Below are 23,920 nucleotides of genomic sequence, written 5' to 3' on the forward strand. Positions count from 1 at the left end.
GTAAGTCTTCAGGGTTAAGACAGGAAGTAGATAAACATCACTAAGAGTGAACCCCCGTCTTCACTCTACATAAATAATTTGAGAGTAACTCAACCAACTGGTTCTGCCATTTTAGTTTATGCTGGAATTATTGAGCACACTTTAAGCCTCCTAAGACAAATAGTTTGAAATTTAGTTGCCTTCAGTTACACATCTGATTTTCAAAGAGCATTCACCAGTCCCATCAATGGGACTTGTCCCTTCAGAAACTAAAGTACATACATCAGCAATGGAATTTTAGTAGAGACATGAATGGATAAGTGAAACCTGAAGAAATACAAGAATGAAACATGCAGACATTTTAGTAGATGGTTGGATGTAACCTAGAGAAAAGAGATAAGTAAATCTGAATAGCTGGATTGGACCTAAAAAGGAATGAGCAAATTGATATTAAAGTTCATTTATTCCAACAATTAGAAACACAATTATAACAATAGCCAATGTGTAAGATAATACTGAAATTAAAAACAAAAGCAGAAGAATGTAAAATGAATGAGTTCAGGATAACATAGTAAATTAGGCAGGATTTCTGCTGAGTCACTTTTTGATCTGGAGATAAAAGGTACGCTCATGTGTATCATTTTTTTCACAAAATTCAGATGTTTTTCAAACTAGAAATACTATAAATTGTTATTGTACACATACACACAAATAAATTACTGCTGTGAACTACTGATGTTACAGCAAAATGACAAGATAACAAAGAGTTTATCACACAGCCCTTCCTTTCTTAACTTTACAGTGAACATAAAGGGACATAAATATTTAATTTCACACAGACAGTAGCTACTAAAAAGAAATAGAACAGTAAAACAGATACACAAATAGGTATACTTCATGTGCTAACTTCTGCAGCTAACATCATCTTAGAAATGAGGGGAAAATTTAGGACCCCGTGCTCCATAATTATGGACCAAGCTTTTTTTCCTAGACACCAGGTTCAGGCATTGTCTGATTGTACTGAAGAGGGCCATCCCAGATTCCTACATGCAGTTTTTTGTAAATTATCAACAAAGGAGTCACAACTGCTAGCACCCAGGTATCTTAGGATCACTGTAGAACTCAGATATGAATTTTTTTCTATTTCATTCCCCATTCAGAGAAGTACCTAAATCTCTTATTTCTGAAATTACAGACACTGTTTTATAAGTAGCTTATACAAAGCTGACCTCTGGCTGGTTCTGGCCTCATTTTCTTGTTGATTATGGACAAATGGGAGAAATGGAACCTTTTCCTGATTTGTGCATCATGATCACCATTATAAAGATTTTCTTTTGACAATCAAACATGAAGGAATTACTTTCAGAAAATGTACTTTTCCTTTGTTGGTGACACTTTGCAACAAAGCAGTAGCTGATAGGAACAATGGCATTATACTGTTCAACAAATGTATTTGTGTCATAAAAAAAAAAGACAAATACTGCTGCTGAAAATGCTGAGTGTTTGGCATTGACATATACATTGCTTTGCAAAGTTGACAGTTCCACTGGAGCATGACAGAAGGTTATTCTTTCTACATATCAGTATTCAGATTTTCACTGGAATTCTTACTGAGGTGGCTGCTGCCACTGTGAATTGAAACTGGAAATACCTCCCACAGTGAAATCTCAATTTTTGGGCAGCAAATCCTCCTAGATAGGGTAAGCACCAATAAAGACTTTTTGCCTTTAGGAAATACCTGTGTTCTTCTCTAAATTCAAAACAGAAATGGTATAATCATGTATAAAAATATAATAGAAGTATTTGATGTGATACCTACCATGTTTTCTTTTTAGTTCAATAAAATGTAGGCTTGTGAACAGTAGAGAGAACACCGTACATGTTAACTTCGGGGACAACCATTTCTCTCGTGTCAAGATTAAACCAAGCAGAACTAACTGCTAGAATAGCCCAAGGCAAGAACTTCATCTTTGTTCCTATCATTAGGCATGCAAATTATTCCTGAATTGTGTTTGCACTACCAAGATGACAGATTTGATTACTCACACAAAATGTTGTTTGTCAAAATAATTGCTCAATGAAAAGATAGCTAGCAAAATAACATGCACTGAAGCTTGATTCAGCAATTTTATATTCTAAAGAGTATTTGAATCACATATTCTCGGTGCATTTTGATTTTGCTGAGAAAAATGGCCATGCATGTCTTTGTTAAATAAATCTGCAATTATAAGCGTGTGAATCCAGTGTGTCTAAAAGGCAAGATTTCGTCTAGGAGACCAAAAGGCAGAACATATTTTCAAGCAAGCCATTTCTTGATTTGCCATGAAAAAGCAAAACCGTGCCAAATAAAAAGCAAGCATCAGTTTTAAGTATATTTTCTTCTGGTTTAACCTTTTGTCAGAATGAAAAATAAAAAAGATTATTCTTTTCAAAATAAGGTGATGAGCTGTTTGAATTCTACTTTAGCAGGAAGTACAAAAAGGAGTGGAATTTGACCCAGTTCCCTCAAAATGTATCTTCTTAATTGGAAGAACTTCCAAAAGAACTGGAGTCTAATCTCAGCAATACAAAATATGCATTGAAAATGGAGCAGATTTTACACGCATTGGTAATGGAACAGTGATGTGTTTGTTCACAGTAGACAGTCCTCAAAGACTTTTTTTCAGAACTTCTAATGACCTCAGCAACTGTGCTCCCAATGAGGAAGGAAAGAGGAATATGCTGGAAGGTAGAATATGCAATATAAAGTTTCTGTGATAGAATAGAAACAGCTTAGAATTATAGATTTTCCCCACTATTTAAAAGCTACCAATGTGTGTAGTAACTGAGTTTAAGCAAGCTTGGTCAGTGCCAGCATTCACATTCACTTAAAGATGGCTTTCTGCTCATGCAAATCACTTGAAATTTGATCTATTAAGAAAAACAGTCTGTATAGTTATTGTTGCTAAACAGTGTCAGTTCAAGGAACTTTTGAAGATACTCATAAGAATCTTAATTTGCTTGTACTGGGTAAGTCATGCAGAAGAAGGATATTGAAAGCTTCACATCACACTTCTAAAATTTGGCACCAAGATCCTGAGTCCAGCTTCTACTCAAGCAATACAGCATCAGTACAGCATTTAGGAATGTTCTCTTTACTGCACATTTTTGAAATACATTTTTGAACTCACCTTTGCCCTTTTCAGTTCCACCATCCTGTGGTGTTTTTTGTTCTGTGTAGGAAGTACAAGTATATTTTTGAGAGGATCTTAAAGTAAAAAGAAAAACTTACACAGCATTAAAAATATATATCAATATTGTAGGTTTGCTAGTATTGAAAAACCATGGTTAAAGAATTATTAATATACATGTATACATCATTTACAATTGTAATTCCATAAAGCATTTGTTATAGACACATGCATATCAATGCATTTTCTATGTTTTGAATGAATTATAAAAAAAAAAAAGGTGTTCTTGTACTCAGTGAAAGCAACATACTGTTGTTGTTTGTAAGTAGTTGTTAGTCTTTTGTTCTTGGGGTTATTTACAAAAGACTTTGAAAAGAATTAGATAACATTGTTAGTATGAATGGGCTTGGATCATGCATGAGATACTTCCAAATATTAACGGTATCCAGAATTCCGTTCCCTAAGTGGTTTATCCTTAAGACAGTATACAGAGAGAGTTTATTGAGAGTGTTCTCGATTATTTCTCATTGTCTTCTTCATTATCATTTTCATCTTACCTAGACTTTTTGATTTGAGTTTTTTTTTATCAGAATAGTCGATAGCTTCTCATGTACTCCAATGAGGTGTATGTGAAATAACTCTAACCTAGTATATGTGAGAAAACTTGAACTATAGATTGAACAAAATCAAATTTTCTAAGTTTTCTCCATTTCATTATTGGATTCCTATTATGATTCCTATTCTTCTGGGTTTTATGTCATTCAATTTGCATACAAGACCATTTTCCATAGAAGCTCATCAAGTCATATGAATTGTACTGACTTCAAGGAATACACACTCAATACTCTATTTATTGTGAAAAATGACTTTGTGTGGTGAACTTACCTGTCAAGTACTTGGTATAACTTGGGTTTGGATGAAGGTCAATGGACTAATACCCTCAAGGTGAAGCTAAGATAACTTTCATGTCATGGAGGAAAAATTTGAAAGATCCAGTGGATATTATTCCTAATTTCTTGCTCACATGTGCATAGCTGTTTTAACTACAAAAATAAAACTTGAAATGTGGAAGACAAGGCCATATTCTGTAGGTGTGACAGACCCTTAGCTGCTTCTGGTTGTTAGGAATTTCAAAGCTCCTGTTGTCTGGAATATTGTCTGTCTTGGACAGATGGTCAAACTCATTCCTTTTTAATGGGAATTTTGCTACAGTAATGCATTCCTTTCCTACTAATAGCTGGGATTAGGAGAATTCACTGTTCTTGGAAGGTGATAGCATGTTTAAATCCCATTTGAAAACCTTATTCATGGCTGAGTATAACAGCCTGATAGCTTGACATTGAGATCTAGAAGGACTTCTTAAAATGGCTTCCCCAAAATTTGGATTGTTCTTAACCATAAAGGCTTACTGACACCTACTTGTTTTACAGAAGACTGTAGGGAGTAAAGGTGTTGGGAAAAGGAAGGTAGTTATAGAAATGTTTTCGTATTTAATCCTGTGTATTCAAAAAGAAATGAAGAAGATGTTATTTATTGGACAGGATTGGTAGAAATTTTCAAATAATGCTTCAAAAATTATATTTCTTTCTGTCTATAGGAACCTGTCTGCCATTTCAGTCTTACTTAAAAGTTAAGGTTGATGAAGAACATGAATTCAAGTACAAAGTGTATCTACTTAGAACACCAGTGTGAATATTTTGGAGTATCAACTGTACAGATCTTACTGTTGAGTAAAAATAAGAAAAAAAAAAAGAGTAACCATCATGACTGAAATATTAATTTTAATTGTAAATATATGCAATATGAAAGAGCTCATACTAGCATGAAAATATTATAGTATTATTTAAAAGTGAAACTCCTTGTGGCAAATGATACTTTTGTCTTCAGACTTTACCATTTCTTAGTGAAAGCATGTATCATTTAAACAAATGTGTCTTGAATCAGCCTTGTAAAATGACAGTTTGCAAGATTGTAAGTACATGCAGGTTTAACACGTGAACTGGAAATTTATTTATTCTGTTTGGTATTGCTGCTCAGGTAGCTACACAGAGAATAAAACTCACCAAATGGTTAAATTAGACAACTGTAACACATATATTTATTTTATATATATATATATATATATAAACCAACATCTGAGAATACAGTACAAATTTCTCAATGCAAATCAAATCCATGAGGCAAAGGTTTGCATAACTTTTCATCTCCCACTAAAGAGAAGGTAGCAGCTTTGCACAGAACTTCAGCTTTACCTGAAACCCCAGTCCTATGCACGAGTTTCATCTCACCTAACTTTGGCTTCCTCAAAGGTATTCACCCACTCCAATCTAGACATCTGGACTCCTTGGGTTAGTAGCCTAAACACAGACAACCAGTGATGTTTTAGATACATTATCCAGGAAACGTTCATTAGATGAGCAGATACATCCCAGGATCTGCTCCACTGCTTACAGGTGGAGCAATGTTTTCAGATGGCTAATATTAGGTGAGATGAATCCAATGCTTGATTCTGTCATCTTTGCTCACATTGTACCTTCAACGGGAAATGGAAAGGAATATTTAGGTAGTTAGATGTTGTTTGGCATCAAAGAAGACTGCATAATTTAGCTACAGTATTTAAGCAGTCATCATTTTCCTGTACCCTGAAGGGACATATACAGGAAAATGTTCATTTGCATCATTATGCAAATATGAGGTCTCTCCCAAAGAAAAACTGAATCTGAAAAGTCAACACAAATACTTGGGCAGGCTTTCATGCCATTCTTACTGGCTCCTTACTTTCAAAAGGACAACAAACACACAACATGGTATGTCTATGCAGTATCTAATCTCATGCAATTATCTTGTTAGTATTACAGCACCAATTAGCATTTTTTACACTAACCTGGAGGTGGTGGTGCATTTTCAGTTTCAGTCTCTGAAAAATGAAGAAAGAAGACAGCTATTGAGCTTCAAGAAAAGCAAATAGTTTTTGTATATTTGGCGTATAGTTTTTGAATTTGGACACAGTTTGGTTTAATCAATTCATTGCAGTTTTCAGATTTTGTTGGCTTTCACACAGGTGATACTTGGCATCTTTAGAATGACATGGTCAGAAGCCTAAAGCTTATATTCTTTGAAAAGAGGGAATTGAACTTGTTCAGTCCGGAGATATATAATACTTATCTACATGCATGTTTCCATAATAATTTGCATAGGTGGACCCTAGTGCGTTTAGGCAGTTTTGCGTTAGGACAGCTCTGGAATATCATGGAATGCAAATTGAATTTCAAGTTTGGGTTTGATTTGTTAAAGTCAGTTGGTTCCGAGCCTGTAGTTAAAAAACTTACTAAGCCAACATCATAACTGATACACTTTTGTCAGATGATACCTTAATGTTTGAGCAAATTTTCCATCAACTGGGATAGTACCTGATAGGTCTTTAATCGTGAAGTGTAATGGATACATTAATTGAGAAGGATCATGTACAGAGAATCTAGAGACCTCATTTTCACCACAGCATCAGATCTAGAGTTCAGTGTTCAGTGCAAGCAGAAAGTAAAAAATATCAGTCCAGCTGCTCTATGTAGAACCTACAGTTAGTTCGTTTCTTTTTTTTTTCTTTTTTTTTCTTTTTTTTTTTCACTTATGGTTTTGTTTGTTTGTTTGTTTTGATCTAAATCACTTCCCTTTTCATTTGTGTGATACAGAAGGTAGGCTTTCTATCCTATTTTAATGGTATCCTTTGGGATCTCATGTGCTCTGATCTGAAAACAAGAACAAATTAACTGGATAAAGCTTAATTTTTAAACAGTTAAAGGAAGCTTATTGTCAACCTATAAAAGCATAAGAACTCTAGACTGGTTGAAAATGGAATGTTTATTGGAGATAGTCTATTGACTTACAGCTCAACTACTTGCAACAAGCAAAGATTTAGAAGGGTGAAATCCTCAAGTGTAATAGTAGAAGGCTGATACTAGCTTTTGTCATCTTATGGGCATTAACATTTGGAACCCCATCTCAGCTCATATTCAGGAAATAAAGTTTCAATTTCTGTCACACAGAAATGCTGGTAAGGCTGTTCCTTTGCACACAGGTCTAAATATAACGAAAACATACTTTTCATTCTTAACAAAGTCATGTAATGCTTAAAAGGGAGAAATGCTTTTAGTGCAAAGATAATTTTAAGCTGGGTGTGTGAAAGTGATATGCTTTAGGAACTTCCAGTCACATACACAAACACTATAACAAATTGTTGTAGAGGGTCCAAATAGAATCCCTCACTAGAGGGAAAGGGCTCAATGCTGTAAGCCTGGTCACAGCATCTATCATGGAATAAAAAGGAAAATGTATATTAAAGTCCAGCAGACACAGAGTCTCATTAGGAAAAAAAAAAAAAAAAGTTTAGCTTTATAGCAATTTGTCTTACTGCTCTACCTACTAACATAGTAAAGTTTTCTTTGTGGCCTAGGACAGTATGAAAATTTCCATAAGGAAAAATACCTTTTAGAACATCACCCCTTCATTATCATGAAATTTCTGACTGCGCCCACTACAAATAGAATCTCATCTCTGTGGTATGGAAGTCTTTGTCTTGTATGAAAAAGTAATAGCAGAAAATATTGGAAATTATTGGAAATTATACTTATCTTTTGGAAATTTGGTTGCTAGAAACAGGGAGTATTCTTACTACTACTGAATTAGAAAATTCTCCCCAGCTCACTGATCTAAGCACTGTCCAGTCTCAGATGGCAGGGTTATGAGTGTTTTGAGGGACTTCCCTTGAGTTTTTCTTTCATTTTTAAAGTTATTTCATGGCCTGCTATGTCCTCAAAGTAAGTGCATTTTTAATTGTTTTAACTCAAATTGTTTCATTTATTGATGATTTTTATAAAAGATTGCCCGTTTGGGTTGCTACTAATTATCAACAGATAATAAGAGTAGTTTAGCAAGTGTGAATGTTTTTCCAGGAAAAAATAGGCATAACTTTGTATTCTGTTCAAAACCAGATATGTCACAGGTCTTATTTTGTAGAAGATTTTATCTTGCCTTCAGAAAAGTCACACTTAACATTTAGTTATAATTAAAGGCAGCAATCAACTCAACACAGTGAACTAGACATAGTCACTATCTTTAGTTTACTGTATAAATAAATACATGTTCCTCCTAGAAACATTTTTGCCAGTATAAACCTATCAGTGTACTATACACTCAAGGTTTAGATATGGCTGTTCCACAAAACAGTGCTTTGCAGTGATATAATATAGTCACGCTTTGTGACCAAAACTTGATATTATGACCACTGTACATTTTTACAAATATGCAAAGTCTCCTATCATACAGTGGTGTTGGTCAGAAATCACACATCTTTGCAGTCCTGGCTTACCTAGCAGTAAGCACAAGTGTTATCCAAAACCTACAGTGCAGGCCAGACTTAAACCACTATTATCATAGTCCAAACTTAATCTCACATATGCAGACATACAAGGAGGTACTCAAAAGCTGAGCAATGTTATGGGCAACATGCTCTACTTGACCCTGTTCTGAGCAGGGAAGTTGGACTAGACCACCTCCAGAGGTCCTTTCCAGCCTCAACTATTCTGCAGTTCTGTCATGGGAAGATGGCTGAAGCCAGTCCTGGAAGTCAGTGGTTTCTTTCCGAAACCACAGTTCAAGGCTTTTCAGGCTATTGCTAGGAGAACTGAGCTGAGGGGAGAGACCTGAAGTTTGGAATGGGAGGCAAAAAAGGAAGGGAGATGGTTCCAGGCATTGGAGGTGGCAAAGACGTGGAAGATACTTCAGCATAATCTTTTGGCCATGTGCAACCCCTTTCATGGTCATGCTTGGCATGTTCCTCAGTTCCATTCCTGAGGACAGCCAGGAAAAAAACATTAATAGCACTGAGTAATTTCCACTTCCCCAGAGAATGATAGCCCTCTCTGGCTGACCTCTGCAACAGGCTTGTCAGCTAGGAAAGGGCTCCGTGCACTCAACCAGCAGCTTACTGTTGTGGTCTTTCTCTAGGAGGCACGCTCACTGGAGTTCCCAAATGCTATTCTCAACAGCCCTGTTGCCTAATATGGTGCTCTGTCAATGCAATGTCAGGGGTCTGATGGTGGAGAAAGTGTTGCCCCTTAGGAGAAGCACCATTCTTCACTGGGTTGGATTAAGCCTCTTGAGCTACAGGGAAAAGAATCCATTGAAGGTCCAATAAACAACTGGGTTGATATCATAATGTGAACTTGGTCTTCTACTAAGCAACTAAAGCTAATTTCTGTCTTGCAGCTCCTAAGACAAGAAGTGATGATCTCTTCTATGTACTTCTTTATTTAAGGAGCCAAGAATCTTGCATTTCAGTGAGTTGTGTTGTGCTAAACACAGATCTTGATTTATTTGTTGGATTTGAAACTTGTAAAGCAGCTGACTATATATGTCTACAATAAGAAAAGGAATTACCAGTACATTCTACATGACTGCTAAGAAAAAATAACATATTAAGAAGTGCAGTTAGCAAATAAAATGAAAACACAACGGTCACTTAGGAAAGCATCTCCAGAAATGCTTTCATGTTTCATCCATGTCATGAGATGCATTCAGGATCCAGTTTGACACAGGATATGAGCACTTAAAGCCAAGAGATTTTTATGTGTGATTTATAATTATGCATGCGCGCATACACCCATGAAAATCAGCAGGAGATGCAATTTGACCCATTACCAACTATTTTCCATCACTGTCCCACTTTTTCCATCTTCAATTTTTCAGAAAAAATAAGACATAAAGTCTCTTGCTATACATATACATAACTGTTTTTAAAAGTTCCATGAGACTATCCATGTGCTAAAGTTATGGAAATGCTTAAGAACCATGTTAAATTGGGACTATCATTATTTAAAACTCCAATTCCATTTTAGGTCTGGCTGCACTGACATCCGACCTGCAATAACCACAAGATGCTTTGGCAGGGAATTGACAGGGTGCTTATGCGTAGTGGCCAGTTTTCAAAGTCTCTAAATTCCCACTTCCACTGGCTTCTGTGACAGCAACAAGCATAGAAACTCCCTGACATCATATATATTACTTTTCACATTGGAGTGTAAACATAATGAGGCATGCTGACAGTTCTAAAACAGTTCCCAGGTCGTACTTTACTACTGTGCTGGAGTCAAAGTATCCCAAGTCTTGCAGTTCAGACCATTTGAGAGCTGCAGGTTATCTCCAGCATACTGGCAAAGAGGTCTGGCTGTATAATCCTTCTAATCTTGTGACTCTGTGCTCATGACCAGGTTTGTTTTGGGTAGCCTTAAGAAGAATGCTCAATGGTATTGAAAAAAAGAGTAATGCATATCCCCCCTCACATACACATCCGCCCCTTAGGTGAAGAAAATGACCTTGAGCATTAAATAAGGGCTTGCACAAAGTCTAAAGATAGCGTTTCACTGTCCCTGGGCTGGAACATTCACAAGAGGGAGGAGGAAAGTCTCCTGCATTTATTTCTTCCTGCAGTTAAATGTAGATTGGTTATAACCCAGCAAAGACTCTGGTCGGAACAGCCAAAGGATTCAGGATCTCACCCAGTCTGACCAGAGGGCTTACTCCCATTTACCTGAAAGGGAAACCGGGACTATAACTGCATCACCATGGATACAGGTATGATGTCTGTCTGTGTAACAGCAGCATATTAAAGTGACTTTCATATGTCAAAGAGCACGAGGATAATCACTTAATGCTTTTTGTCACAAAGGACTGTCAACTTGTGTCAAATTTAAGTAGGTGGATTAAGCTTGTGGACATAGCTTCAAGGGATCAGACAAATATAACTATTACGTAGGCATTCCTAAAGTGCTGACTCTGCTCGTCAAACAAAAATAGACAAAATACTACTTTGGGGAGAGAACATGGCTCCCTGCAACCCTTCTGCAGTTGTTGTATGTAAGGATTCTTCTCTGTGTGCAGTCCCTAAAAAACACTAGAACTGCGTTTGTGGCACATTGCTTTCTCTGGGGGCAGAAAGTGCTCTACCAAAATTGGTGGGCAGGGAAGGACCAAGGATGTGGAACAGTTGCTAGACAAACCTCATGTCCAGACGATCAACAGAGAAAGTAGGAAAGCTACTTGCTTTCACTACTGCTTACATTCCTGGAAAAACAAACAACCAAACCAAACCAAACCAAACCAAACCAAACCAAACCAAACCAAACCAAACCAAACCAAACCAAACCAAACCAAACCAAACCAAACCAAACCAGAACAAAACAAAACAAAAAACAAAACTCTAGAGAAGATAAATAACTCAAAATGATTCGACCATTATCTATAGGTCACTTCACCCAGGCCAGTAGAGAGTCACAGGGTCATCAGTGGTGTGATTGAAAGCCATAGTCTCATCTTTTGGAAAACAGAATCTTGCTCAACAAAACCATAGGCATTAATGGAGCATGATGAGCATTTCATTGGTAAACAGTAGTCTTAGGAGACCACAGATTAAATGAGCTGGGAGACAGGCAGCTTGATCCAAAATAATTTCTAATCAATAAAAGTTCTCCTATTGCATTCAGTTGGACTTAACTTGAAGTAAATATCTATTCTTATCAGTAAAAAGTGGAATAGTTAGCAGTTTGCAAAACAGAAACACAATCATACAGACAAAGTCTTCCCTCTGCCTCATGAGTTTGAATTATCCACAGAGGAATAATGTTACTTGCATATAAATTCTATAGACAGTTCCCAATCTGAGTGGAAGCAGTAAACTATAAGCCCAGCTGAAATCATTACCTTATTTTTTAGAATTCCCATGGGCATTTTCTATGTTACTTTTAAAATAAAGCTACAGAAAACATTCCAACCACATTTCAGTCCTAGGTCCTAGGAGCAAAAATGGTTTGGACTTTAGTCTAAACTTCAGTCTAAAAGGGTAAAGTTAAAAAGCAATGGTGCTCTCATGCCTTGCCTACCTTAGTATTATTGTGACCAAAAATATGATGGAATCAGACTGATAAAATGTATTAATATATTTCTATTTTCCATACCAGTTTTAATGATGATTTAGGCAGATGGGGCTGTCTGTTTTGGCTCTCTGTGACTGTTTCTGGTTAGATATAAAAGCAGTAACCTTGGGTTAAATGCTATCTCTTACTGCAAAAAATTGAACGAGTCAGCATGTTCAATGAAGCTGAAATTATTTGTATATTCCAGCAATTAAAAGTTTCATAATCCACTGATGCATCTTCAGGTGGAGAATGGAGGAGAAATAAACTTAGTATTTAGTTTTAGATTTAGCTTTATATATGATTAAAATTCAAAACCATTCCTAAAGAGTTTCAGCTTGTGGGGAGTAAAGAAAACCAAAATGAAGAATAATAATTAGTCCCCACATACAATCTCACCTACAATACTTCTGTTTCAAGAAATGTCCTTATACTTCCAATTCTATTGGATTTTAGGGGCCATGGGTTCAGATCAAACCATCATACATTGAATGCAGAATGTTCCCTGATTAAGAAGGACTGAAAAACTGGATAAACAGTTTCAAATGAAATGCCCAATCATATTGAATTCTGTGGAGCAGACACCAAAGCAACAGGTTATAGATCTACTTGAGGAGCTGTGGTTTACTTGTTGACTCCAGATTTTGCCTTCATTGCCAATGATAAAACAACCATCACTTGGGCGTGTTTGTTTTCCTTGCAGTTCCCATTCTCCTGTGATGATGTTATTAAAACAAATCTGATCTTATGTGAGCTTCCACAACTTTCTCTTTTCTTATGAGAACTTTGCTTTCATTGTATAACTTTGATTAATCACTAAAGAACACTGTAACCATGACCTTCAACAATTTCTTTAACGACATATATGTTTGCATAACTGAATTCTTCTAAGTTTGTGCAAGTAGTCTATCTAGTAAAGGACTACATCACCTATGCATTAAAAAGAAACAAAAAAAACCCACAAAGAAATCAACAACGTCAACAACAATAAAACACATATCTCATCTCTGGTAGGAGGGAGGTATCCATCAGCAGTCAGCACCCTCACCAGATGGTGCAAGGCTTCCTTGGCAAGCTTGAAGTTGGATATGTGCTGTAACTGGGAACTAGGCAGCTGCCAAGAGTTGACAGTGTTTAAAATAGATAAATCCACTAAAAAAAAAAAAAAAGACTGCTGAGCACTTGTGCAACTAAGAGGGAAAAAAAAATAAAATTCATGGTTGTACCTCACAGATCACAGACTGGAAGTAGACTACAATTTGAGGGCCACGCATGGTTTTGATTTTTTTTTCCCCATTGAGCAGTTTTCTAACTTATTCCATCATTAAAAACAAAGTCCTGTTTTTTAACTTCCAAAACTGAAATTTTTGTGATGCTATCTATCCTGAAAAATCTTGTGGGCAAACCTTTGCTGGTTACACTATCTATACAGCAAAAGAACTTTGCTGAGATGTGTTGTTTGCCATCATGACTGTAGCTTTAAGGGAAGGGTTTGTCAGCACAGTTGTACCTGCAAAGCCATTGAAAAATTCTGCAGGAATGGGTCTGTGACTATACTGATTGATCTTTTATTCCATGTCTTGCCATGGTAGGTTTTACTTTTAAGGTTGGAAATAAAAACATTTTATTTTGAACTATCATTGCAAAACTTGTGATAAAATGTGGTTTATGCAATCCCAAAGGTCACTGAAAAAAACTCTTAGCTGATATTTTTGTCACAATATTTTCACAGTGAAAACTGTAGAACCCAGAGTCAGCTTCTTCCTACTAAATGTAGCAAAGGATATGCTCCATGAAGGAGCATATCTTTTTGACAAACTTTTTGACACCATTTATGACACCATTTCAGTTTATATATCAGTAATTTAACATAAATTCAAAATGATTCTGTACTCCAGAAACTCTTATACTCATCACCTACCTATTCTTGATGATCTGAGCGGTTCTTTAATGTTGATTTATTTAATGTACTGCATGCTTCTGGCTCCAGTTAAACAGTCTATGTCTAAAGAACAGCTGTAAATCTCCTATTTTTACTTTGTAAGAGCAACAGTAATAGAGCCCTGAAGTACCTGATTTGAGCTTCCCAAGCTCAGAGAGATACTGCTCCAGTTTCATGCCTGAAAGCCTGGAGCTCTACTAAGTTTCAACAGTTAGCACAGATTTTTTTCTTACTCTATTTTAAGAAGGGGCTGTAGGTGCACTGGAAGCTCTACAGAACCACCCCCACTATGCTATAGTTCATGAGTATTCACACTGCCTTTTTTATAGTGTATGTTAAAAAAGTCCCATTAAGGCCTGCAAGCTGATCCACACTGCTCCTAAACCTGATGGTCTGTATTGTAGTTGCTACTGACCCGTAAGTGGCGCTGCTGGCTAACAACATTGCATATGTCCAGCATCACTGCCTGTGTGATCCCAGCCCCAGGTATGGCTGTGTTTTCTACACAGTAAGGAGGAGAAGGAGTAGGTCTGATTCTTGTCTTCACATTAAAAAATAGTAATTTGGCTCATATGTCAAAATTTAATAATCCACATCTTAGTATTTGCAGGATCACAAAATACACAAATCTGTGGAAAGGCAGATTTTGTTATCTCCAGTGTTTGGGAGACAGTCTTTTCTGTGTAGACACAAAATGTATGAACACAGCACAGCTTTGATTTCTTTAAATTCATGGAATGTTGCAAAATATTTTCTATGTAGTAAGTTGCTCATACTTATAACTTATTTCTGGTTTCAGATGCTAATAAGAAATCAAGCTTTCAAAATGACTCCTAGCCCAGCCAAGTGAAATTCTGCTTTAAATATTCCAAATCTAATTCATCCTTGTTATGTATTTACTAAAAGCAATTAAGTCATTCATCAGAAAAGTTTGACCATGTGAAAAAAATATAGCAATAGATAGATGTTTTTCTCAGTTTCATATCTTTCGTTGCGATAGTTTGGTAATTTTTATTTTTATTTTTTATGTGAAAGCAAAGACTTTCACTTAGTTCAAGAGATGCCATGGGGAAAAGTGAAAGCAAAAGGCACCACGATATGATACCAATGACAGCAGTACACAGAGCTGTGCTAACTTCCTCTCTGAAAGCTGCAAAACATGATTAAATGCTTCAGAAAACAAAGAAGTGCTGCTCAGGAACTACATTAATTTATTATTCAAATTAAACAATATATTTTCCATGAAAATTGCATTTTCAGTTATAGGATAAAATTCAGAAATAAAATTGACAGGGCAATTATTTCAAAAGATTGTAGAATAATAGAATCATTTAGGTTGGAAAAGATCTCTAAGATCATCAACCATCAACCTAGAATGGCCAAATCTACCACTACGCTATGTCCCTAAGTACCACATCTACATGTGTTTTGAATACCTCCAGGGATGGTGACTCAACCACTTCCCCAGGCAGCTTGTTCCAAAGCTTCATGGTCCTTTCAGTGATTTTTTTTTTTTTCTAATATCCACCCTGGCACAACTTGAGGCCATTTCTTCTTGTCCTATCGCTTGTTGCTTGGAAGAAGAGATGGACCCCCACCTTGCTACAACCTCCTTTGAGGTAGTTGTAGAGAGTGGTAATGTCTCCTGGTCCTTCTTTTCTCTAGGCTAAACAACCCCAGTTCCCTCAGACGCTTCTCATAAGGCTTGTTCCCCAGACCCTTCACCAGCTTCATTTCCTTTCTGTGGACACTGTCAAGCACCTCGATGTCCTTCTTGTAGTGAGGGGCCCAAAGCTGAACACAGTACTCAAGGTGTGGCCTCACCACAGCTGAGCACAGAGGGACAATCACCTCCCTGGTCCTGCTGGCCACACTATTTCTGATACAATCCAGGGTGCTGTTAGACTTCTTGCCCACCTGAGCACACTGCTGGCTCATGTTCTGCCAGATATTGACCAATACCCCCAGGTCTCTTTCAACCAGGCAGCTTTCCAGCCACTCTTCCCTCAGCCTGTAGCATTGTTGTTGTGCCCAAAGTGAAGCACCTGGCACTTTGCATTGTTGAAACTCATACTGTTGGCCTCGGCCCATCGGTCCAGTCCATCCAACCCCCCCATGCAGAGCCTTCCTACCCTGAAGCAGATCAATGTTCCCATCCAATTTGGTGTCATCTGTAAGATTACTGAGGGTGCATTTGATCCCATTGTCCAGATTACTGACAAAGATATTGAAGAGAACTGGTCCCAGTCCTGAGTCCTGGAGGACAACTGTATTGACTGGCCTCCAGCTGGATGTAACCCCAAACACCACAACTCTTTGGGCCTGGCCACCCAGCCAGTTTTTTACCCAGTGATGCGTACACCCATCCAAACCATGAGCAGCCAATTTCTCCGGAAGGTGGCTGTGGAAAACAGTGTCAAAAGCTTTACTAAAATCTAGGTAGGCAACATCCAGAGCCTTTCCCTCATCCTCTGAATGAGTCACCTTGTCATAGAAGATCTGGTTAGTCAAACAGGACCTGTCTTTCATAAAATCCTGCTGACTGGGCCTGATCACCTGGTTGTCCTCTATGTGCTGTGTGATGGCACTCAAGCTAATCTGCTCCATAACCTTCCCTGGCATTGAAGTCAAACTGACAGGCCTTTAGTTCCCTGGGTTTTCTTTCCAGCCTTTCTAATAGATGGGTACTTAACCGCGAGAACTTCCTTTCAGATCATGAGATAATTTCCAAACCAGATCAGGAACTATTTTCCTAATTTGTGAAATGTCTTCACTCTTTCTTGATCTAAACCTCAACATCTTTCTTGCTAAGATATCCTGAAATATTTCACTCTGAATCAAGGAAATCATTCACACTATTGTTTTATGGGAGTTCAATTGTGGACCTGATGCTCTCTGTAACTAGACTGAGTCACAGGGAGGACTACATCTCATGTGCACTTTTCCCAGGTTGGTCCTGAGAGTTATGAGAGTATGTGCCTGTCAGTGGTGAACCATTCCACTTGACTGTTATGGGGAAATGAGAGCATCAGCATAGGACTGTGGTGATATGAATCATGTAACGTATTTCAGCAAATTACAAGGAAACTATTGAGATGTGCTGATAGCTGTCATTTTAATCAAATTTCAGAGTGAAATATCAACAATTTAAAATGAAAATCTGCTGGTATTCCCATTTTGTAGTTTTTTAAAACATCAATATTTCTTTGAGGTTCACTAAAAACAAGATGAAAACTTTGGGATTCCCCCAGGAGTGAATTTCTCAGCTTGTTATCAGCTCTTTGTCAAAGTAATAAGTACTACAGTGTCAACAGTGTGTCCAAATACCAAATAAGAAAAGCATTCCATTTGAGTCTATTTGACAGTGGGTGACAGATAATCTGATACTCTGTGATCTTTTCAAGAAGGAAGAGTCTTCTCAGACTTCCTTCAGATAAGAACAGTTTCCTGCCATCTGTACTTTAGTATTGAACCTCCTGTTAAGAGACAGTCTCACAAGTTCTGTAACAAGTAACTGTGGCCCAAGGCCATCAGGCATGTAGGTGATTAGAGATCATTTCAAATAGCATCACTAATAACACATTACGTATGTCTATGTGATGCTAACAATACTAATTTGCATTCATCAGGCTTGTGATAAAGAAAAAAAAGCCAACATTTGTAGCTTTACAGTTGAATTCATTTCTCTTTCTTCACTCAAAATGAGTGAAAACTAACTTTCTTAGTTTACTAAGGGTAACTGATGTTTGTAGGCTACGAAATCTAGGGGTTGCTGTTTTTTGTGAGTGCCATTGTTCCACTACATGGCATCCAAAGATGATTTGCAACTAAATCTAGAGAAAAACGTTTCAAAAAAATTTAACTGGCAATTCGGGAAATGTTTGTATCAGAGTTGCAGTGTTGCTGATGCCAAACACTAAAAGAATCAGAATTTACCTTAAAAAGCAGAAACTTAGTTAATGGCATTTCTGTGTACTGACCTTGGGAGTTCTCTCCCTCTTTTTCTCCCTCTGTCTCTCTGGTTTGCTTTTGGTTTTTGTTTTTGTTTTGTAAGTATGATTGCATATGGATATTTATCGTGTGGCTCAGATGTTTGGAATTAAGCATTGTACTGTAAAACATTTGAGAGTATTTTGCACATGTGGAGGGAGAAAGGACTTTTTCTGCAGGTAAACATTTAGGGGATCTAAGGTATTGCAGACATGTGGCACTAGGCAAATCTTTGGTGGATCACACACCAATGTTTATATGCATGACAGTCACATATGCCCCTTTGTGATTGTTAGGCATGCTAAGTTACATATATCACTCCATGATAATACAGTTAATTTTTCTACCTCAATCTCATTCTGAAGTAGTGAAGATAAAATATCAGAAAACTGAGAATTTTAAGCTTTCACTTAAAAAAATAATTTAATTTGCCTTTAGGGTAACCAACAGAGTTGAATTTATTTCTCTCTCTTCAATCAAGATGAAAAAGAGGGCATTTGCATCCACTTTCTTAGTTTATATTAGAGGACGTTCGCAGACCAACTGCGAAGGGTCTCATCAAAATGTCAGTTATGTATAAAAGAAAATTTTTTACAAGGCATCACAGCAGAATGCATTTGAGATGTTGCTGTGAATAACAGTCACAGCTTACTGAATATACTTTCTGTCCAGCTAAAAAAGCTTTTTCTTTTGGATAAGAGAAAAAGCCCTCACTGCAAAACATGGAAATGCAAAACAAGGGCAAAGAAAAAGGGGCAGAGGACAGAGGTCAGATTTCCCCTTTAAAAATAGGGCTAAGGAAAGCTTAGATGAAAGATTAGTAAGGCTGGAGGGAATGCCATGGAAAAAATGTCATCAGGCATCTGACCCTCTGTGCCTTCACTGAAGTCTGCATCTGTGGAGGAGTGGCAGCCACAGCCTCCATTGGTATTACAGCTTCTCTTTGGGTCTAAAATAAGGTTTTTGGCCTAGATACTAAGTTCTTATAAAAACAGATGATACCAAGTGTGCTATGGTGTGTATATGTATATCTGCATCTATGTGAATATCGCAGCACGAGACCCAGAAGCTATTAGTCAGTGAATTACTTGATCTGCATGGCATTTCTTGTGTGTCTGTTCCTAGATATCTCCAGCTAGAGACATTTTCCACATCACCGAGGTTTAAAAGGTTTCTGTAATTTTTGCTAGGAACAATAATTCTTCAGTTGTACTGTAAACTAATAAAGCTCTTGAAAAGGGAGAGAAATGTAATGTCATGTACGTTCAGATGTGCAAATGGCTTGAAATGTTTTATTTCAGGTCAAAAAATAGTGAAAGGCCCTACCAAACTAGCACAATCTGCCCAGATTCTGAGAATCCTAATGTTGCTACAAAGCAGCACTGGTAAGGGGAAGATTTCTTCTTTATAGAACAGTTGGAACTGCTGCTAGGGAACATAACTTGTGCACTTTTCTTGCACAAAAAAAGATCCTGTGGCAGAAAGTGATGAAAATGAACACAAAAATGTCCAAAGACATTCAACAGCCATTCAACAACTGTGTTCTACTGCTCTTTCTAGTCTGCTAGCATGTTGGAGTAGGTGAGGGTTAAGGAGAAAGACTTAGCCCATCAGCTGAACCAGTAAGTTTTTCATTTGGAGTCTCCTTCAGGTTTAGCTGCAACTGTGTTCAGTTTAATTTCATCACAGCTTCAGGGCTTTGAGAGAAGACAAAATGTGGAACAGGCTTTCAGACTGGGTTTGCATTCTGGCTGTGCAAGGCATGGCTCCCACTGAAGGAAAAAAAAAAACAGTCTGAGCTACTGTGTGATTTACTTTTGTTTGGCTGCTAAGATGTTATAATCCAGTTGGTTCTATAACAAGAAGTGGAGCAAATGTCTCTGCAGTTCATGGCCATGCATATTACTCGTCGAGTTATAAATCTGTATGGAAAGGGAACCTTTCTTCATCTGTGTCTGTGTGTGACTACAACCTACTCTTGGCATTTATGACCAAAATTAGGAAGGTATTCTGAGACTGTAAGTCATGATGAGTGTGTATTTTAATACAGATGCTTCTCAGGAAGCATCATGGTGCGACTGAATGCTTTCAGACACTCACTAAAACCACCATTTGATCCTATGGAGAATTAAATTAGAACAGAGCTTTTTGTAATAATCACCTGATCAAAATAACTTGATGTAGCCACCACATACAAGGGCAACTGCCTTGAGAAGTATATCACATGCCATTTTCAATTGGACATAGGGCCAGAGGATAGCAAATTATGTAAGAAATATTTCCTAATCTCCAGTGAAGGGAGAGCGATGACTATTTTGAACATGTCCCACTGGTGCAAGACACAGTAGGATTCCCTTCACGCTATGGCATCTCTATGCCCTGGGGAAGATGGAGATGACATAGGGGGGCCTCTCAGCTGTGAAATGAGTCACCCAGCCATGTTCCCATGTCCCGGTACTGCCATTCTCTGCACTGCATGACAGTCGCATTCACCAACACACTCACAAGTTACCTTGCTCCTGAGGGTCTTCCTTGGAAGAAATAAATTTCCTCCAAGACATGCAGTTTTCTGAATGGTTTACTCCTTCGATGCTCTCTACAGGCAGCACAGCTGAGACTGTGCCATAGATGACTGTTAAACAATGTGCTGACACTCCTCTAGAAGGTGTAACATCCTAAATCAACCCCCATCCAGCAAAACCCCACAGCGGGGCATGCAACGCCTCAGTGTTATGACATCTAAACCATCATGGCTAACTGCAGCAGAGGCCACAGGTTATTTTGGCACTTTTAATTGAAAATGCACGTAAGGGCACTGGGCCAAGTAAAGGGTTGTGTGTGTGACTGTCTTCTTCAGAAGGCAGTTCTAAGCAGTGTGGATGCAAGCCATCCTGCACTGCATAGCCTGAGTCCCACTGACTGCTCTATGGAGATGCCATTAGCAGTACTGACACGGAGAAGGGGGGAGAGAAACCACTCCGTTTAGAGAATGCTGCATTTTTCCAGGTTCTGAGAGGTCTCTGAGCAGAAATCTATCTATCTTCATATTTCTGAAATCCACAGTTACTTCGTATCTGTCCCTACAATGTCTCAGGAGACAGAGAAGGTTGACTGAAACTGCCTTCAAAACCTTCTTGCTAGAATGGCTTCTGAAGCCATACAACCTTTTCAGGCACAGTACTGAATGTTGGCTCTAATTCACTCTCTTCTATAAGAGCCTTTGTCTTTGCTGATCCACTCTTTCAGTGAGCTCAAAGAGCTAAAACTATGCATGACAAATTAAGGAAAGGAACTTCCAGAAATTGGAATTCATGGAGATTCCTAATTCTGCATGTGGTTTGTTGAACACATTGCAGAATATTAAGAAATGTTTTATTATTTAACATAAAATAAACATCTGGACATCAGGAAGAGGTTCTTCACCGAGAGGGTGGTCGCACACTGGAACAGGCTCCCCAGGGAAGCAGTCACTGCACCAAGCCTGTCTGAATTTAAGAAGAGATTGGACTGTGCACTTAGTCACATGGTCTGAACTTTTGGGCAGACCTGTGCGGTGCCAGGAGTTGGACTTGATGATCCTTATGGGTCCCTTCCAACTTGGGATATTCTATGATTCTATGATTCTATGATTCTATAAAAAGTGTTTGTCCTTCATAGCTTGAAATGTCCTTGATGTAACCACTCATTCATTTAAAAGCTTAAAGCTGTTGTAGGAACTGAGCAAACTTTAGGGGAGTTAAATCAGTTAATTTTGATTTGAACAGCAATGCAATTTAACTTTTTTTTTTTTTCTCAGTGATATAAAAAAATAAATTTAATTTTGAGTTGATTTAAACATTCATCTTAGCCATGCACAAAAATATAATGACACTTTCTTATAAAAAGCAGAGCAAGTAAAAGCAGCTGGATCTCCCAAGTCACAAAAACGTGGCAGTAGTAGCACCTTTTTTTTTAACAACTACCCAGCTAATCAGTGCACCCAGCAGATTACAGAAGGGTGCACTCTCCTCTGCTCCGAGGAATCTGGGCCCAAACGCTCATGTATTGAGGCAGAGTCCCACACGCAAAGTGAGTCCTAGTCTCACATGCAAATAATGCTGGAATGGAACACTCCCCTTCTCTTCTCATAAAACTGTCTGTTTGCTGAAAATCCTTAAACATTAATTGATCAAGTTATAGAGAATAACTCTGCAGCCTTATTGTTCACTAACACTCAGTTTCTGTAGCATATCCTCCTGGTTTCTAGCTGCCACTCCAGGATGTTGCAGATCTGTAATCTCAGCTCCTGAGTCATATCTGCCAGCCCCACATGGATATTTCTTGTATCCTAGAGTGTCTCATATGGCAGTAGGCATCTATGTTTAGGCAACTGCTGGGTAGTCAGCTGAAGAGCAGTCTGGGCTCCCCTGACTGTAATGGCCTGCTCTCTGCAACTCTGGTGGCAGTGGGGACACCTAGTTCACTTACCCTCACTTCCATTTGGGTATCTGGTTCCTAGCCCAGACTCCTTCCATTGCAGTGTTGAGAACATTAAGCTCTTTGTATGATTGCAAGCTTATAAAAAATTTTAAAGGACAGTCTCTTCCTAACTCCTAAAATACCAACAATTCCTCAACCAAAGAATAAAATCTGGTGGTGATAAAGTACATCAAAGTCCCTTGGTGAAAGACAGAAAAATCCAAATATTATCATATTGGTTGCCTAATAGTGGCTAAAAAGACCTTTTCTGGGGGGGGAGTCTTCAGAAATGTTACTTCAGTAGTGACTGACAGCAGAGGGGAATGGAGGGGATGAGAAGTGTCTGTAAGTCAGCTACACAGTTCTGAAGGCTCAAGAGACAAAGCTGCTTGCCGTGAGACTGAGAAAACTCTACTTAGAGCTGAAGTTAACATTTTCTATCATCTTTCCTTCTCCTTTCTTTTACATGTTTTTATATTCAGCACAAAGCCACATTAGTGTCTGGATGTCAGCAAACTTTTTGCCCTCACTCTAAATCAATTATTACATTAGGATGTCCAGTTCATTGGAATCTCTGCATTTTCCTGAGTCTAGTATTTGGCCCTATACCAAGAAAAGTTTACTCAGATAACTTCTCTTCAAAATTGCTTTGTGCTTTCTGTTCAAAGAATGCCCTGGATGTCCCCTCCAAAACCAGATTCTTTTATGTTGTACTATGTATATTTCCCAAGGACTGTTCATGTTCACTGTTACTTTTTTTCTTCCTCGCTATGTGACCACAGAATCTCCCATTTAGTTTAAAATATCTCTTAAAACTAAAATGAAGAAACTCATCCAGTTTTTCATGTACCAGAAGTACACTATAGCACTTTTTTATTTGTTTTTAAGCTCTCTTAAAGTGATATATTTAGGAGGTATGAGGGGAAAGAACTGGGCAGTCCTTTATTTATCTTCCCAACAGGTGCAGCACAGGGAGGCACAAAGGCAGCATTTGCTAATTTCAGTTCTGCCAAGTACAAGTACCCTCTGCTCTGCTAAAAAGCCATTTCCTTTCTTTCCTTCTAAACTCAATGGAATTTTGATTTTAGTATGACAATGTTAAATATTTTTCCAGTGCATAGAGGTACTGCTTTTTGCACAGGGTGGAAGAGATTTTCAACTCCAGTAAGAGCAACAGTAAACCAGATCAATCTTGCATTATCCACCTACACTAATATTAAAATAAAATCAATGCATTGTATAAGGAAAAAAAAATGCAGTTCCTTCATTTACATCATAATAAAAAGAAAGATAAAAATCCCAAACCAAACCAAATCCAGTTTTGAGATTTGTCTTTGCCAGTTTTTTTTTTTCCCCTATCAGTCAAGTTAATCTGATTGGAAAATTAGTCTTAAACTTCAGAGCAGTGGAGGCAT

At 37.8% G+C, this 23,920-nt stretch overlaps 1 protein-coding gene across 5 annotated transcripts in view; it reads right to left on the minus strand.

Moving 5' to 3' along the window:
- The window catches only part of MYBPC1 (myosin binding protein C1), an 81,693-nt gene that overhangs the window by 52,761 nt on the left and 5,012 nt on the right, over nt 1-23,920 (minus strand). For all 5 annotated transcript variants that reach the window (XM_066997552.1, XM_066997542.1, XM_066997549.1 and 2 more), the window contains exons 2-3: nt 6,034-6,066; nt 3,150-3,191 (exon numbers count right to left, since the gene is read on the minus strand). In XM_066997552.1, the coding sequence (XP_066853653.1) occupies nt 3,150-3,191; nt 6,034-6,066 (75 nt within the window). The remainder of the gene's footprint in view (nt 1-3,149; nt 3,192-6,033; nt 6,067-23,920) is intronic.

This window comes from Anser cygnoides, chromosome 1, assembly GCF_040182565.1.
Source record: "Anser cygnoides isolate HZ-2024a breed goose chromosome 1, Taihu_goose_T2T_genome, whole genome shotgun sequence".
Classification (NCBI taxonomy): Eukaryota; Metazoa; Chordata; class Aves; order Anseriformes; family Anatidae; genus Anser; species Anser cygnoides.